General features: G+C 44.5%; 2 protein-coding genes across 2 annotated transcripts in view; one reads left to right on the top strand and one right to left on the bottom strand.

Annotated features, from left to right (window-relative positions):
• Positions 1 to 10,436: 10,436 nt before the first annotated feature.
• Positions 10,437 to 13,985, top strand: ckbb (creatine kinase, brain b). Its single transcript, XM_035524713.1, has 8 exons — positions 10,437 to 10,545; positions 11,324 to 11,528; positions 11,904 to 12,058; positions 12,143 to 12,275; positions 12,446 to 12,617; positions 12,786 to 12,909; positions 13,132 to 13,321; positions 13,599 to 13,985. Exons 2-8 carry the CDS (start codon positions 11,336 to 11,338, stop codon positions 13,775 to 13,777), a joined length of 1,146 nt encoding a protein of 381 aa, XP_035380606.1. The 5' UTR covers positions 10,437 to 10,545; positions 11,324 to 11,335; the 3' UTR covers positions 13,778 to 13,985.
• Positions 13,817 to 18,353, bottom strand: part of ppp1r13bb (protein phosphatase 1, regulatory subunit 13Bb) — a 35,873-nt gene continuing 31,336 nt past the window's right edge. Inside the window, 3 exon segments of the mRNA XM_035524712.1 lie at positions 13,817 to 16,156; positions 16,399 to 16,598; positions 17,029 to 17,195. Of these exon segments, the coding sequence (XP_035380605.1) occupies positions 16,115 to 16,156; positions 16,399 to 16,598; positions 17,029 to 17,195 (409 nt within the window). The 3' untranslated portion in view covers positions 13,817 to 16,114.

The following is an 18,353-nucleotide window of genomic DNA, read 5'->3' on the forward strand; positions in this document are numbered from 1 at the left end:
AGAGCACACGCGTCTGTGTAACGCTAGTGAGAATGGCCTGGGACCTCCTGGGCTTTGTGAAGTTACAGGAAAAGCAGTTTGTCCACACTGGAGGACCATCATGTTGGACAAATTAGCATGACCGAAGCCAGACAGAGAGAGACACAGAGAGACAAGAAAGAGAAAGGGAGATATTGGTAGAGAGAGAGAGAGAGAGAGGTTGTACAAAGACAGCAGACAGTAATACAGGTTCCTTTTCTGCTCCATAGCATATGACTGTATTGAGTTGGCAGCTTTCAGGAGCAGTGTGTGAACAGGCTGGGCACTTGATCAGAAGTACAACACTCTCCCCTCCCTTTGTTGGCCAAGTGCTATGCTACCTCCAACATTGCTGAACATCTTTCCTGCTACACTGCCTGTCCCAGGCACCAGCGTATGACGCAATATAGCATGTGTGTGAGGGAGTGAGGTACAGAGTGTGTGTGTGTGTGTGGCTGAAATCGTGTTATGCAATACTGCTAGTCCACCTCATGCACTACTGCATCTGCATTTGAGAGCTGTGTTTTGTTCCGTCTCAGCTATGCACTGCCATAATATTTCAAACCAGCTCTTATACAGACACATCCTTGCATCCTTTTGGAAGACATGACTGAGTAACCTGAATATCCCATTTGGTGACTTGTAAAGACAGGGCTCTAAACAATGAAATACTTGATTAGATACTCTATCAAATTTGCAAGTATATCATTTGTACTTACATTTGCAGCAGTAATTGTGCAGCATAACCCACTCTCAAGAAGAAAACAGAAAGAGGCTTACTTATAGGACTACTTGAATCTGTTTGAAACCTGCTGAAAAGCTGTTTGAAAGGCTGCTTGAAAATTTCTTAACAGGAATCCATGATGTGTCTGAGGTGCATGGCAGAGAGACACTCCAGTGTTTGATGCAAGTCTATCATTAAGCAGGCCTTAAGTTAGCCTGGTAATGGCACTGTGTGGGGGCGGGTGGACCTCCTGCCAAGAAACCACAACCTACCGACTTCCAACTGACCAGCATGGTTTCTAAGACTCCTGCTGCTTCCCTGAGACAGGAATATGATTACACATCTGCCAGAAAGCAGTTCTGCGGAGACCCCAGACTGAAACTTCTGGTGACAACAGGTAGTGAGATACAGATAGTGAGATACTGGTAGTGACAATGGCAGATGGGATACACAAATTCTCAAGCAAAAGACGGGAGAGAAACTCTCACAAAAACAAAGAAAATGTGTGTTTCTCCATTGCTTCTTCCCATGAATGTCAGTGACTAGCTTATACAGCACACCACATATTTGACTAAGGTATCCCAGCAGGACAAGTATGAACATGTGAACTGCGAGATATGAACTGACAACACTCAGCTGAACACACACTGGTGCCCACCAGGTCTACTGGAGTTCACAGCACACCACTCAGCAATGGGCGCGCTCTCTTGGCAGGGGACATACGAGGCAAGATTTATTGTTCAAGATAAGGGCGCTCATGTAAAAGGCACCGGTGACCTGAATTCATTGGACCGGTTAAAAATTAAAGGGTGTCTGTCGTTGCTGAATCCATTGACCACAATGCACTGTCAGGCAAAGCGGCCAATCAGCACAGGGAACAAGCAGGAGGACACAGCATGCTGTGGCATGATTGTGTCTCTCCTTCCCTACTCCTGGAACAAGAATGGAGCCCCGAAGAGAGAATACAGCAGAAACTATGCAGTGTGACTCCTCTCATCTGATTGGGAGGAAAGGAGACATCACTTCCAGGAGGGCCTATGCCTGTTATGTGGGCCTTCAGGACATGTTCTCAGGGAGTGCTGTATCAGACCCAACAGGTTTGCTACCTCGAACCCCTCGAACACACGGATTCCAAGACATACTCTCAGGTAGTGAGTTTACCCACAAAGGGGTTGGTCTGTAAATCTTTCACTGTACCTGTCTGGGTTAGTTCTCAATTTTTGTTCTCTATGTTCACAGCCCTAATTGATTCCGGAACAGAGGGCAATTTCAGACACACCCGTCTGATACAAAAACTGAACATTCCTGTTGAGCCTCTAGCCAAAACCCTCCACCTGTTTGCTCTAGATGGGTCTCTAGTAGGGGCTGGGTCCATCGCACTAAACCCATCAAACTCTCCACCAGTGCACTGCATTCCGAACTTATTTCATTTCTGGTTATTGAAGCCTCATCTTTCCTGGTTATTCTAGGCCTGCCATGGTTAGAACAACACAACCCCAGCATTTCATGGTCATGAAAGGGATTATTCGTTGGTCTTCACACTGAACTATTTGGAATTTCCCATATGATCAATCTGTGTTTCACCACTATAGAAAGCCATTCCGCTGACCATGTCTGTTACATTTCTAGTGAATATCTGGATCTTACTGCAGTATTCAGTAAAAAAAGAACCACCCTGCTACCCACTCACCATTCATATGATTGCTCCATTGAACTCCTTGAAGGAGCCACTTTACCCAAAGCCCTTATATATCCCTTCTCCCAGGAGCAAGAAGGAGCCATGGAAACCTACATTGAAGAAGCACTGAGCCAGGGATTCATTCAGCCTTCCATTTCCCCTATGACATCAGGCTTCTTCTTTGTTAAGAAGAAGGACGGAGGTCTCCGCCCATGGATAGACTACTGCAACCCCAACCAAATAATCTAAGACATATGCTTACCCATTACCACTTATCCCGGCAGCACTTGATCAGTTAGGAGAGGCCAAATATTTCACTAAGATAGACCTCCATAGTGCATACAATCTGGTTCATGTAAAAATAGGGGATGAGTGGAAGGCCGCATTCATTACCACCAGGCATCACTATGAGTGCAAGGTTATGCCTTACGGGCTCCATGTAGCGCCTTCGGTCTTTCAAGCCTTAATTAACGATGTACTTCGTGAGTTCATGGGAAAATACATCATAGTGTACATCGACAACATCCTAATCTACTCTCGGGATTTAGAGACCCATGTACAACACATTCGCTCTGTACTCAAGACTCTTCTGAACAATGGACTATATGTAAAAGGGGGGAAATGTGAGTTTTATCTTACCTCTGCAACATTTCTAGGATACATAGTTAGCTATAGCAGGATCACCATAGATGATCAAAAGATCAAGGCTATTCTCAATTGGCCTATCACTACCTCAGTCAAGAAGAGTTTTCTTGGCGTTGCTTTTATCTTTTATCTTTTTTTAACTTTTATCAACGTTTTCTAAGGAATTTCAGTAGTATAGCAGCTCCTCTAACAGCCCTCCTAAAAGGAGCGGCGACAAAGATACGCTGGAACCAAGAGTCAGATCAAACATTCAAACGATTAAAAGGGGCTTTCACCATTGCTCCTCTTCTGAGACATCTTCATCTGTAACGTGCTGGCCCGAGAGCCGAAGGGCATGGAGCAGGACGCAGACTTCCTCAACATGGATGAACATTTATTCATATACAACATAGAGGATGAAAGTGGCACTCACATGTAAACACAAACAATGAACATAAGCACACTAAACACTAACTACTTCTAACACTTAACACAATATTAAACAAACATTAGTTAAGATTTGATACATATAGTTACACACGACACGCTACGTTCACAATGACCAACACACTGCACACATTGGCAGGGGTTTAAATACACATAGACTAACACAATGCAGGTGTGTGCAGGTGTGGTTATGAACAAAAATCCACTTCACGTGGCGGGCCAAACCACGTGACTCACAGGGGGCGAGCGTTCCGTGACATGATCCTTCCATCCCTTTTGTGGAAGAGGTAGATGACTCAAACATAGGTATAGGAGCTGTTTTGTCACAAAGGAATGGCAATTCTAAGTTACACCCTGTTGCATATTTTTCCCGTTAACTGTCCCCGGCAGAGCGGAACTATGGGAATGGAGAACTAGAACTATTATCCATAAAATTGGCTTTGGAGAATGGAGACACTGGCTGGAAGGGGCCAACCATCCTTTCAAAGTAATTATCAATGACTGTAATTTGGAGTACATGCTTTCTGCCAAACGATTAAAGCCTAGTCAAGTCCATTGGTCATTATTCTTTTCACGGTTTTAATTCAAGATCCTGTATTGTCCAAGTTTCTGCAATACAAAAGCTGATGTCCTGTCCCGCATTCACCTAAGAGAAAGAGAGGAGGATCACAACACTCAGGAGACCATCCATCCTACATGGGTGCATGTAGCATCTATAAGATGGGACATAGACGAGGAAATCGAGCAAGCAACTAAAGACACATTAATACCTGCTGAATGTGCTGTGGGGAGAAGGTATGTACCATGCAGAGTTCAACTATTAACCTGGGCTCATTCTTCCCTCACTACAGGCCACCCCAGTGAAACTCGTATTTGACCGCTCCTCGCTTGCTATAATTGGTGGGAACCGCTCTCGAGTGATGTGCACAGGTACGTCGCCTCCTGCTCAGTGTGCAGGCAAAGCAAGACCCCCAATACCTTACCTGCAGGTAAACTTATGCCCCTTCTCATACCTGCCAGGCCTGGTCCCACCTAGCTGTGGATTTTAGCACTGACCTACCCTGCTCTAATGGAAATACTACAATTCTGATGGTAATATATCAATTTTCACATGGGGTGAGATTCCTTGCATTCGTTGGATTACCTACTGCCTTTCAAACCACAGAGGTGCTGTTTAATCATGTGTTCCTCATTTTTGGCATCCCTGAAGACATCCTTTCTGATCGAGGACCTCAATTCACTTCATCCTCAATCCAATGATCAATGTGAGCATGCCAACCAGGAACTGACCAAATTCCTGTGATGTTTTTGTCTCAACAATCCCTCCGACTGGTCCACATTCCTTCCATGGGCGGAAAGGGATCAAAACTCACTCACGATTGCTGCCATGGGAATAACTCCTGCTTCCTAGGTTATCAACCTCCCATGGCATCATGGACTTCGACCTCTACCGACATCCCTGCTGTAAATGAATGGACAAAATGCAGTGAGAAAGTGTGGGAGGAGACTCATTAGCGGCTTGAACACGCACTGCAGCGCTATAAAGAACTAGCAGATCGACACTGAGGAGAAACCCCGAAATACCAGCCTGGGGATCGCGTGTGGCGATCATCTTTGTAAAGGATTGCCACCAGCTGTCACTGTGCATACTGAGCAGTTTGTTCCTATTTAACTTGTTGTGTATCTCATTTTTGTATTTCTCTCTACTGTTTTTTGCCTGCCCCATTGAATTTGTCTGCCTTCTGTTTTGTTTGCCTTCTGGATTATGACCTGGACTGTTTATCTTCATGGTTGTGATTACCCCTGGATTCGTCTTTCTGGCTCTGACCCTTGTTTGGTCACTGACTACTGATCTGGATTCTAATAAAACCCGACGCTCTTATCTGCTAGCGTTTGACTTTTCCTGTTTAACTTGTTGTGTATCTCATTTTTGTATTTCTCTCTACTGTTTTTTGCCTGCCCCATTGAATTTGTCTGCCTTCTGTTTTGTTTGCCTTCTGGATTATGACCTGGACTGTTTATCTTCATGGTTGTGATTACCCCTGGATTCGTCTTTCTGGCTCTGACCCTTGTTTGGTCACTGACTACTGATCTGGATTCTAATAAAACCCGACGCTCTTATCTGCTAGCGTTTGACTTTTCCTGCCTCATCACAGATTGGCTGTAGAGTACAACGGCCCTGCCAATTTTTTCAAACTCCACTTGCATCCTTCCAGCCCTGTACATTTTCACCTCTCAGTGTTAAATTATACAGTGCGTCACTTGAGCTCAGCCATGTCCTCTTTCGTGATACCCCAATAGCCCATGCAACTTGGCAAAAGTGCTTTTAACGCCCTGAGAGGTCCTCCATGCTGTGACACTACGGTTCTATCCTTGTTACCTGCCCGTAATTAAAACACCCACACTGTGCACACACTGGTGCAGGTCTATCCTGCATCATGGTGCTGAGCTAGCAGCTATGAGGCTGCAAATGCCCTCCTTAAATGCAGAACAGTACAGACACTGAGGTCCAGCCTCAGCCCCAAAAACAGTCTGAGCTGCTTCACTGCACAAAGACTGGAGTTATTCAGCCAAGGTTGTTTAAAGGCAGGTCAGGTGCCTGATTAAAAATGCTCCATCCCTTGGGCAGAGCCTAGGCATTTAGAAATGGGGAGGAGGGGGCATCGCTAAGAATGTGGAGTCCTTTAACAATAACACTAACTTTGCAAAATTATTTGCAGTTGTAGGGTACGCTTCTGTTCAGACTGGTGGATGAAATACAAATGTACATAAATACACATTTATGGCATTTAGCTGATGCTTTTATCCAAAGCGACTTACAATTATGACTGAGTACACTTTGAGCAATTGAAGGTTAAGGGTCTTGCTCAGGGATCCAACAGTGGCAACTTGGCAGCAGTGGGGCTTGAACTGGCAACCTTCTGATCACAAGTCAAATACCATTCTTTTACTAGTTGAATACAATTCCTTAAAAGGTTTTTCATGATAAAAGCACAATAATGATCATTGAGACCACACATAGCATAACTTTGGAAAAATTAATAATAATAATAATAAATAAGCACTTTCATATGACGCTGCAGTACTGTAGGGGTATAATCACCCTGCTTTTTGTAACAAGATGAACCAGCCAATCATTTGTGACCAGCCCATCACTGAATTGCTGAGTGCCAGAGGCTGGGACTGTTGCCATGGGGAGAGCTGAGAGGTTCACTAAGAGATGGAAACTGTGTGATGATAGCTGGTGTGATAAAGCATTGCAAAACATACCTGCTTTACATTCACAGCAGAGTCATGAGTCAAACCCATATACAGAAATCACACATAGCATGTCATGGTGTTCGCACACACACACACACACACACACACACACACACACACACGCACGCACACACACACACACACACACACACACACACACACACACACACACACACACGCACACACACACACACACACACACACACACACACACACACACACACACACACACACACAGATTTGCAAAATATTTTATGTAACCCCATTAATGCTCTATAAAGGTGCCCCTGTGTATGAGATTGTTTTGCTTCAATGCTCATAACACAGACTTGCCAGCAGACAGACCATATGTTAGGTTCAGTCCAGTGCTAGTCAGCTGAGCAAAGGCAGAACAGAAGTGCAGGGGCAGGGAAATCAGGCACAGAGGTTGACTCAGCAGTTTCAATATACAGATAAATTGATTACAGACCTGTGAGCCAAAGTCTCTTCTGACACCAGCACAGTGCCCAGTAGCACACATGAAAAGAATATGAAGGCTTAGGTCCTCCTCTACGCAAACCGCATCTAATAAAACCAAAAAAGCTCCACCCTGTGCTGCGAGCCACAACAGCATCAATTGGACATGACAGCAGGTTTACAAGCTGCGTGGCACAGACCAAACCTGACCCACATTCGCCAGCCTGAAGAAATGCAGTCATGCTGCTTTCATGTCACGTTCAAAGGACCAACAAGGGCCACAGTGTTTTCAAGGGTCCTGTCCCTCTAAAAACACAATGCCTCATGATTTCTCAAGACCCATCAGCCAGGATATAGAGAACGTTTCAGCATGGCCTCTGAGAAGTGACTGAGAAGGCAAACATGCAAAAGCAATGCGAACAAATTATCTCATATGCAGCAGCAGTAGTTACTTTACTAGCATAGTTTGGAGGCAAGATGGCTGTGTACAGCAGCTGATAGGGAACACCAGTAACCTTCAACTCTGTGCTCTGGGGTAAAGCTGGGGGTTTTTTGTATTCAGAAAACAGCCCCCGGGGTGCATTATATAATTTTCCGTACTCTGTTTTTTTTTTTTTTTCCACTGTGTATGTGAGATGAGCGTACTCGCCTCTGTCTCCAATAGTGTTGCTGACTTCATTAAATATGCCCCCAGTGCACACTGTGTGCATTTACCTGAGCAAAAAAGTGTGCGTGAGCACACAGACACAGAATGGCATGTGCAGTCACACTTCATCCCCACCTTTCATGTTATAAACATAAATACAAATATATCACATTGTCATGATACATGGAAATGTAGTAGGGCCATAGAATGGGGAGACTTCTCCAAGCACAACATAACTCTGTCAGCTTCTTCCAGTAAACAGTCAGCACACTTTGACAAACAAAATCTAGCCACATGATAAAGTTATATTCTGGCAAACAGTCTGCAGAATATGGTTGTAAAAAAGTTTCAAAACATCATCAGACACTAAATCTGGCTGTGAATTTGTTCTGAAATAGAAATAAAAATTCAATAGCAACATCTTATAAGGGTTTATGCAGCATAAGCCAAAGGGCTGCTCCTCTGGCCATACTTGTGTAAAGTATAGCTTCCATGCATTAATAGCTCATCAAGCAAAGATCTCAAGGACATAGCTCTCAGAAATCGACACAGGTGAGGCCTGCTCTCTGATATCATGCTCACCATTCCTCCTTTCAGCTGCAATGAATCGATTCTGTATGTATCCTGATGTACCCTGCATGCGCACCTTCTCTCCCCACAGTGAGGAGAAACCTGCAGCTTCTCCACATAGTGAGACAAAACCCACACCTTCTCTCCCCACAGTGAGGAGAAACCCGCACCTTCTCTCCCCACAGTGAGGAGAAACCTGCAGCTTCTCCACATAGTGAGACAAAACCCACACCTTCTCTCCCCACAGTGAGGAGAAACCCGCACCTTCTCTCCCCAGAGTGAGGAGAAACCCGCACCTTCTCTCCCCACAGTGAGGGGAAACCCACACCTTCTCTCCCCACAGTGAGGAGAAACCCGCACCTTCTCTCCCCACAGTGAAGAGAAACCCGCACCTTCCCCACACAGTGAGGCGAAACCCACACCTTCTCTCCCCACAGTGAGGAGAAACCCGCACCTTCTCTCCCCAGAGTGAGGAGAAACCCGCACCTTCTCTCCCCACAGTGAGGGGAAACCCACACCTTCTCTCCCCACAGTGAGGAGAAACCCGCACCTTCTCTCCCCACAGTGTGGAGAAACCCGCACCTTCTCTCCCCACAGTGAAGAGAAATCCGCACCTTCCCCGCACAGTGAGGGAAAACCTGCACCTTCTCCACACAGTGAAGGGAATTCAGAGCAAAGGACAAACGCCCTTTGGTATAAAGGCAGGTATATCCTTCCGGCGTTCCTACTCGCATCGTTATAGGTCTGAGGTGCAGTGACCGAGACAACAAAAGAAAAGAGGAGAAAGGACGCTATAGCAGAAAAGCTTTTCCACCATGTAATCCTTCAGACTTCTTAAAGAACTGACAAAAACTGGCTACAATCTATGAGTCGAGTGCACAGAATCCCTGATGTCTAGGTGTGGCCCTTTTGCTTTAGATTAGCAATGAATGCTCTTATGGGATCGAGAGGCAGCTGTGGAGACGAAGCTTGTTTAAACACACAGCGTGCTGTATTGACTGTAAATGGCCTTCATGGAGGCATAAGGCTGCCTGGGTTTAAAGTGCCCTTGATAAGTGCCCTAAAATGGTTAGTCTCCTTATAGAAACCCATGCTCATTCAGAGACTTTTTGCTGTCCAGTGGATCAATAAATGATTGCACAGACAGGAACAAAAAGCAGCACCTGAGAGTTTTCGAAACTACCGAAGGTTTTGATTTATTGGCAGTTAGAGTTACACAACTGATCAATATGCAAGGGAGAATATTACAATTATAATACTCAAGACAGGCACTCTAATGCTAATTTAGTTACAGATAATGACTTGTGTATACTTGGAAAGATTAACGAATAAAGAAAAGCCTCGAGAGAATACAAATTTTGTTAGTTAAATGATCAAATGTTCTATCATATTTGCAACTGGAGATTATGAGTTGTCTTTCCGAAGGAGCATACTGTATCTATGTAAGCAAATGCACGAAAAAAAAAATCTATCTGGGGCCAATCTAAATGCAGTACACCTTTCTATAAACGTTCCGAAACCATTGCACGTTACTACCCTTAAATATATCCTTGCGTTTTGCGGATCATTAACTTTGGTGGAATATCGCACTTTACAGATTTGTAGAGGCCTACAGCTATCCGCACTATTTTGCACGCATGAACGTGACAATGACAATGAACGTCACAATGGCAACGAACGTGACAACGGCCATCGTTACTTGTCTTTGCGCCAGTGTGTCTGAAAACCAGAAGCAACGTATCATCCAGCCATAATAATAAACAAACAACTGGCGTGCTCTCCATGCATTCTTCGTTGTTTGCTATGATGCTACCCCTATAGCGAAAGACCTCCAAGTATTTAGTGATCGCATTCCACCTCGTCATAAGTCAGTCACCAAGAGGAGAGCTGTTAAACAAGTCATGTGATCCAGGCAAACAATTGCTGGATGCTGGATGTGATTGCGACTCCCTCTCCAATAGAATGAATGGACTCAAATAGCACCCAATCAAAAACAGCTCTGGGGGTGTATAAAAACCTCGCAGAGCGGCTTATTTCGGGATACCTTCATCAGTGCTGTTGTGGTTGCTTGTGGATTAAAGGAAGCATTATCCTCACTTTTCCAAAGAGAATCGACAAACGGTAAGGTACTTGTTTTGTTGCATAAGTGGATTCAGGTATTTTGTCATTTTAGAAGTAAACGCGTTTTTTTTAATTACGGTGATTAGAAATTTTGCTCATGGTTAATCTTTCTAAGATCACCTAAATTACTTGAAAATGTAACTAATCTTCGCATTTTTGTGTTGTTAAAGTAGGCTGCGGCTGGTAGGTAGGCGTTGACAGTCTACTGGGGTGGGGAGAGAAGCTGAAATCGTTTTTTAATTCAGTGTTGAGTAATATTCTTATCGTCTTCAGTTCTGATTCTGTAAATAACATGAATACAGACGTAGGCTGGGAGCTTTTGGCGCTTTTCTTCCAAACATCAGCAACGACCTTGCGGTCTCTTCCGTATATCTGCAAGGTCTTCGAGACGTTTTTGGGGCACTGCGCATTACGCATTTGTGTGCAAGAGGCGCACGGACATTCTTCATGTTCATCTCCACGGAGATTTCCGTGCAGTCGGTGACCTGAAGTTGTACACTGACGCAGCATTTGTTCTAGACATGCCATTGTATCTGCATCGCAGCCGTTTCCCATGCAAGACGCATCCTAGACACTGGCTGTTGCACCACGATTCTGCGACGGTGGCGTCTGTAACGCGATAAATCGGGGATAAATTCCAGTACCCCACTCGTCGTGCAAAATGTTTGCGTCTTAATTCCGTTGCGTCATGGGTAATGACTGGATGGCTTTGTCCCCGTGCTCGAAACGGAATGGCTTCGCGCGCGTCTAACACGCTCGTTCCTTCGTGTTTTGCCAGATCTAAGCAGTCATGCCTTTCAGTAACTCCCACAACAAGGTGAAGATGAACTACACCGCTGAACAGGAGTACCCTGACCTCAGCCAGCACAATAACCACATGGCGAAGGTGCTGACGCCGGAGATGTACGCAAACCTACGGGACAAGGAAACCTCTTCGGGATTTGGAGTGGACGATGTAATTCAAACTGGGGTTGACAACCCAGGTAAAAGCGTTTTGTCTCATAGAAGTGCATTCTAAGGGGAGAGCCACTATATACTCACAGCACACCTACAACAGACCTTCCGCTGGATTTTTCCATAGTGGGATTTTTGTACAAATTATTTGGTTAACTATTGTATTCTAGATTTTGAGCAGTATATTTTAATGGGTTTTTTGGCTTTGCCTTGTGTTCTGCACCAAATGACGTTAGTGTTCCCCACCCACATACTGACAAGGTAGCTGTTCTGAGACTAGCTCACCTGAGGAATGACCGTCCTTAGCCCACCAGAACACAGCAGCATCACACTATCTTAAGAGCCTTCACAAATGCTATGTGCCTGCAGGGTTTCACACTGACCAACCCCCCCCCCCCCCTCAGGCCATCCATTCATCATGACTGTGGGCTGTGTAGCTGGTGATGAGGAGACATATGAGGTGTTTAAAGATCTCCTGGACCCAATAATTGAAGATCGCCATGGAGGCTACAAGCCCACAGACAAACACAAGACGGACCTCAACCCAGAAAACCTTCAGGTAGATGCAGTTTTCAATCATCTTTCATCAAGCCCTCTTTGCTAGTATTGGACTGGGCTGTGAACACGGTTGACTTCTCCTTAGGGTGGAGATGATCTTGACCCCAACTACGTCCTGAGCTCCAGAGTGCGGACTGGCAGGAGCATCCGTGGCTTCTGCCTGCCTCCTCACTGCAGCCGTGGAGAGAGACGTGCCATCGAAAATCTGGCCGTTGAGGGTAGGCAAACCTGCATGGTACAAGTTCTCAAATGACTGCTTTGTGTTGACGACAAATGAAACTTGAACCGCGTAAATGTAGATGCGAGTCCCTTCGCCATGGAAATGCTGGATGCCTTTTGTCATTCTGTTGGGTATGCATTTGGGGCAAAGGGCTGCTTTGTCTTACAGGTTTAAGTTCTCTGGAGGGTGAATTTAAGGGAAAGTATTATGCCCTGAAGAACATGACGGAGGAGGAGCAGCAGCAGCTAATTGATGACCACTTCCTGTTTGACAAGCCCGTGTCCCCATTGCTGCTGGCCTCTGGGATGGCCCGTGACTGGCCTGATGCCAGGGGGATCTGGTGAGTAGGCTACAGACTTGCATAATGTACACTGGAATTTACTGTATTCAACTCCATGAACTACAAATGGGTTCAGCCTGGATATTAGAATGGATGTTTTTAATGAATTTATATTCTAAATGTCTTTGAAGACTTCAATTATCGCTTGAATTGTCCTCATGTTTCAAGGCACAACGACGACAAGACCTTTCTAGTCTGGGTGAATGAGGAGGACCACCTCCGTGTCATCTCCATGCAGAAGGGTGGCAACATGAGGGAAGTCTTCACTCGCTTTTGCACAGGCCTCACAAAGGTTGGTACCTTGAGAGAAGAAACGGATGTGACAACTTTATCCAAAGCAACTTACAATTGACTACAACTACAGCAAATGAGATTTAAGGGCCTTGCTCAGGAGCCCATCAGTGGCAGCTGGGCAATGATGGAGCTTGAACTGGAAGCCTTCTGATTACTAGTTGAGCACCTTAACCACTGAGCTACCAGTACCCCTAGGAGAAATTGATTTTGTTTCTTACAGATCGAATCCCTCTTCAAAGAGAAGGGCCATGAGTTCATGTGGAATGAGCACCTTGGCTATGTACTTACCTGCCCATCAAACCTTGGGACAGGGCTGCGTGGTGGTGTCCACGTCAAGCTGCCCAACCTCAGCAAACATCAGTCATTTGGAGAGATCCTCAAGAAGTTGAGGCTTCAGAAACGTGGAACAGGTATACCAATTGTTTGCACAAGTAGTCAGGTGCATCACTTGCTGTCAAATTCACCAACATGTATGAACACTGCAAAATGGATTTGCAGTTTGTTCACTTATAAACTGCAACTTGAGACTATGAAATCAACACAACTGAAAACCTGTTCCCAAACTTGTACCTGATGTCACACTGCCAATTGTGGCTTTTAGTGGTGATGGAAGGCTTGTCACTTCACCATCTAATATGAAACCCCTTTCTCTTGTGTGCCTTTGGTAACCATAATGTCTCAATCCAGGTGGAGTAGACACTGCTGCAGTAGGTGGCACCTTTGACATCTCGAATGCTGATCGGTTGGGCTTCTCAGAGGTGGAGCTTGTGCAGATGGTGGTGGATGGAGTCAAGCTGCTCGTAGAAATGGAGAAGCGGCTGGAAGCTGGCCAGTCGATTGATGACCTCATGCCGGAGCAGAAGTGAAAGTCCTGTCCTAATCCCAATTTGGCTCCTTCTCCATCAGTCCTCCCTCTGTCCAGCACCAATACTAACTACACCAAGGAGCACACCCCACCCAAACATTAGTGGCACTTAAGTTAGATGAGTCTTCCGTCAGTCTGAAGGATTTTGTATCTCCAGCACTTTGAGGATGGCTCTAACATCTGAAATAAAGTCTCTTTGGCCCATGGAATTGGTTGTAGTTTGTCTCCCCTTTCGAGTTTGTTAACCAGAAGCACCATAATGAGTCCTGTGCAGTAGACTCAACTAGTTTCCTTCTGTGGGAGAAGGAAATATTAAGATGGTAATATGGTTAAATTCCTGTTTTGATTGACTCCTGAAGTAAGTGTGTGGCTTATGGCTGTCTGGAAAGCCTTTCATCCACTTCTAAATAGTCCCATTTGCTTTACTTCACTATTGAAGGTACACTGGACCTGAATGTGGAAATAATCATGTGCTATTTGCTGATCTTGTGCTTGCATTGTTCTGGGTAAACGGGGACAACAGATTTGTATAATCACCAAAGGTGGTTAAATTGGTAATGATCAACTGGGGGGGTGTGAAGGAATTTAGACAAATGTAGTCTTTGAATGGCTTTTTTCCTTTAGAGACCAGGAATAACTGGCCGTTTTTAATACCATCACGTATTCCGAGAAATTCTTAACGTTAACAGCACTAATGCATAACGAGCAATTTGTTAATACTGCTCTCTAGTGGTTGATGGCATAACTACAGCAAGTTACAATTGCCGTAAATGGCTTCAAGTTTTGCAAGGTTATGTCCTACACTGTACAACATGAAGGTTTATCTAGTGTACAATGCCTATCTTGTTTGCAGTTTCTGTAGATAGCCCTTAACAGCCCCAACTGTGACTTCCTGAATGCTACTGACCACTAGAGGTAGGAGGCCATTAAAGGCCCTTCAGAGCATCCCTTTGTGTCTGGTGTTTTCCTGCTACCATCACCTTGCCTACTACCCTAGTCCTCTATGTAGAAACTTCCAAAAAGAAGCAGCTTTAGTGTGAGGGAGACAAGGAACAAGCACTGCAGCACATTTTCCCAGGACTTATTTTTATTTGTGCACATGGAGAACAGGAGGTGTCTTTGTATGTCTGCAGAGGCAGGTTAAGTCTTTCAGCATTGTCTTACCCTCCCTGCCTCCTCACAGTATGTACAGGTGAACTCCATATTAAAGCTCATGGCTGCCTCTTAGGCAGGGCAAATAGATCAGTTTACAAAACTTTAAACAGGACCAGGGAGGGAGAGACTAGCACAATGTAATGATAAAAAATTGTACAATAATGTAAATAAACTTTGTGATGCTTCAAAGGCTATAAACTAACCTAGTGTCTTGCACAAAAGCCTTATCTACAATCACAATGTATTGTTCACTCAGACTTCATCTTGGCAGTTTCTTAATGTTTATTTTTTATTACTGCCACACCAGCTTGGTTTGTTGCACTCACACACCATCACACTCTTCATCCAGTCTAAAATAGCTCATATCCTGTGTATACTAAAGATCTCATTGTCCTATTCATGCGCACACATTTCATTCTTAGCCATCACTTGCAGTGTAAAGCATTCACACAACACTGTTCATTTGAAAGACAAATCCCATTGCTAAAATGCACACTTGAACCACACTTTCTCTGAAATAAGTTGTTCTAGTATATAAATATGTATCTATTTGTTCTCATCTCATATAACCTTTTGATCTTGCACACATTAGCTCACTTAATTCACTCATTCTTTTTTTACACACTATGAAAAGACCATCTAACGCCATATCTATGGGTTCTGTATTTTAAAAAAACCAAACTCAAAACATAACACACACGACCCTTAATCCGCATGTGTTCCATTCTTGAACCACAGCTCACTGGAAATCAAAAGCAGCCATTCATTGCTCCAGCCTTCCCATGTCCTCATGGTAAAGGAAAAGTTAAAACTCAGTAGATAAAAATGCAAACACAATGACAAACCAAAAGCTATAAACCCAAGCAGGTAGTGCTTTCATCTCTATGGAGAAATGTGGAGTGGCTATGATGCACGTCACATGACACCAGGTAGACACCTAGTTTTCCAGAGTGAAGGGGGATGAGGGGGAGATCAAAGCTAGATCGTGGGAGTACTGGGATCACACTTCAGGACCTGAGGCTTCTTGGTTGGCCTTTACTATGCATGTATGTGTGTGTGTGTGTGTGTATTGATGTTGGTTGTGCGCCCAATGAGGAAACATGGTTTAGCAGCTGAGTGAGTGGTAGAGGTCCTACATCCCCGGACTTCATTCCAGTTAGTGACACAGGAGAGGGGCAGTCAGCTATGCCAGAGATCTCTGACGGGGCTTTATTCTGGGGTAGAGCTGCAAAAAGACACACGCCCACACAACGTGCACACACACACACACACACACACACACACATCCACATACACACACACCCCTTTAAAAACAAAGACAACCTACTGCCACAGAAATGCACAAAAATAATATCGCAATGTTCCAAAAGTAACTGAACCTGTTGAAACAAATCAAGAAGAAAAAAATGGCTGAACAGCCACCTTCACAGAAGTGGAGTGCCACTGCGGAAAGGTTCGAGGACCTACCCCGAGCAGGTTGCGAGGCACGTAGCCCTCCTTGTCGTGGAGCCGGGCCCACCACCATTCCGTCTCAGTGTCGTCTTTCCTATGCAGGATAGTGATGGCATCTCCCTCCTGGAAGGAGAGCTCATCTGCACTCTGACCCTCGTACTCCCACAGAGCATACACGACTCCCTTATTCATCACTCCCAGCTTCTCCTGCACGCCTGCACGCACGCACACACACGCGCGCACACACACACACACAGAATCAGTTCACCTCCTACTATCCCTGCCCCAGTGTGTACTGCTCAGCCCGGCCTGGTGCGGTTCCAGGTCTGTTTTTCTCTCACCAGGATGCAGTGGGGACTCAGCTTCTCCTCTATCAGCACCTTCATTAGAGGGTTCATTTGTCATTTTTCTTAATAAAATACTACATGACAGTTCACGTTATTTTCATTTATGTGGAATGCTCCTGTTAAGTTTGGTCTGCTGTGAACCAGGTAACAATGTTCTCTGGCTTATTTCAGCTACAGCTGGAACTATAAAATGTACAGAGCACAGAAATAGAATGCAAGACATGACAAAACCAGGTAGCAATCGAAAGAGGTTAGGGTGGGGCAAGAAAGCAGAGGTGGAGCAGGGAAGGGCTGTTACCATAGAGGAACTGGGAACACTGGATGTAGCCTTCCTCCATCTCCTCACACTTGTCTGCTGCTGTTTCCACGTCACTGATGGTGGTGGCAAAGATGGCGGCGCCAGACTCCACCAGCATCTTACAGAGGTGAACGCTGTTGCAGGAAGCAGCACAGTGCAGGGGCGTCCTGGCAACAAACAGGCACACACGCACAGACTCAGTGTTCCTGCAGAATATTATTGTTGTTCTGGCATTCACACTGGTAGTCTGTTGTACAATTCGGGTCTTGAAATGAGATCTGTATGCTCTCACACGGAATACAAAATTAATCAAAAATCTTGGGTCACTGATGAAAATCTGTCTAAATTATGGAAGAACTTTGGACCTCTTCAAAGGTTCAGGATGATTTAAAGGCATAGCACATCATTCCTTTTGTCAGTTTGAGGTTTCAACTCAATTAAAATGGAGAAATATGTTATAGAATGGGACAAAATGCTCTCATGATTTCTATGGCATGGGAGAAAGCCCAGTCAGCTTTAAACCTTTGCAGTTACAATGGGAGCTCATTAAGACATTACAGTGTAGCAGCAAGTGTAGTGGTAATGTGCTGGTGTAATCCAATTCAACAGGCACAGCGGAAATCATCAGAGCGCCTTGCAATACATAATACCCCTATACAGGCAATACAGACAGAGAATTATATGTATATATCAATGAAAGAAATAATCCATGGGTGAAACTCATATTGAATTTATGGAAAATTATTATAAAAGAATATAGTTTATATATTAAAACCTTGACATGGGGGTGGGGGCATTAGATTCATAATTCCCACCAAACAGATCGGATAATAGATTTTAAATATGGGTGGGAATTATGGCTGTGTGTACTATGGTAGAGGCATAAATTATGAGTTTATTATTAGATTATTTCTGAGCGCTATATAACAGAATTTGTCCCAAAAAAGCACGGGAATGGGAATGAACAATGGAAATAACAGATGAAGTATGTGCAGATATATGGAGATGTCCATGGAAATGGACTCTAAAAAATGAAAGGAATTCTGATGGAAAAACACAATAGGATTTTTATCCCACCTCACCAGACAACAAATATTAGGTGATACTGCCCAAGTATGTTGGAATGGGTGCTAAAATGCGAACCACTATCAACTTTTGGGAATGTCCGAATATCCAAACATTTTGGGAGGATAGAAAGGACCCTCTGCAGCATAGATTTAGATTCAGAACTGAGATCCGATTTGATACACATAGAAGGAACACCTGATTATTTATTTATGTCTACAAGAGAACATAAATGTGGAAAGAAAAAAGTAATTACGACA

Source organism: Electrophorus electricus, chromosome 3 (genome assembly GCF_013358815.1).
Source record: "Electrophorus electricus isolate fEleEle1 chromosome 3, fEleEle1.pri, whole genome shotgun sequence".
In the NCBI taxonomy this organism is placed as follows: Eukaryota; Metazoa; Chordata; class Actinopteri; order Gymnotiformes; family Gymnotidae; genus Electrophorus; species Electrophorus electricus.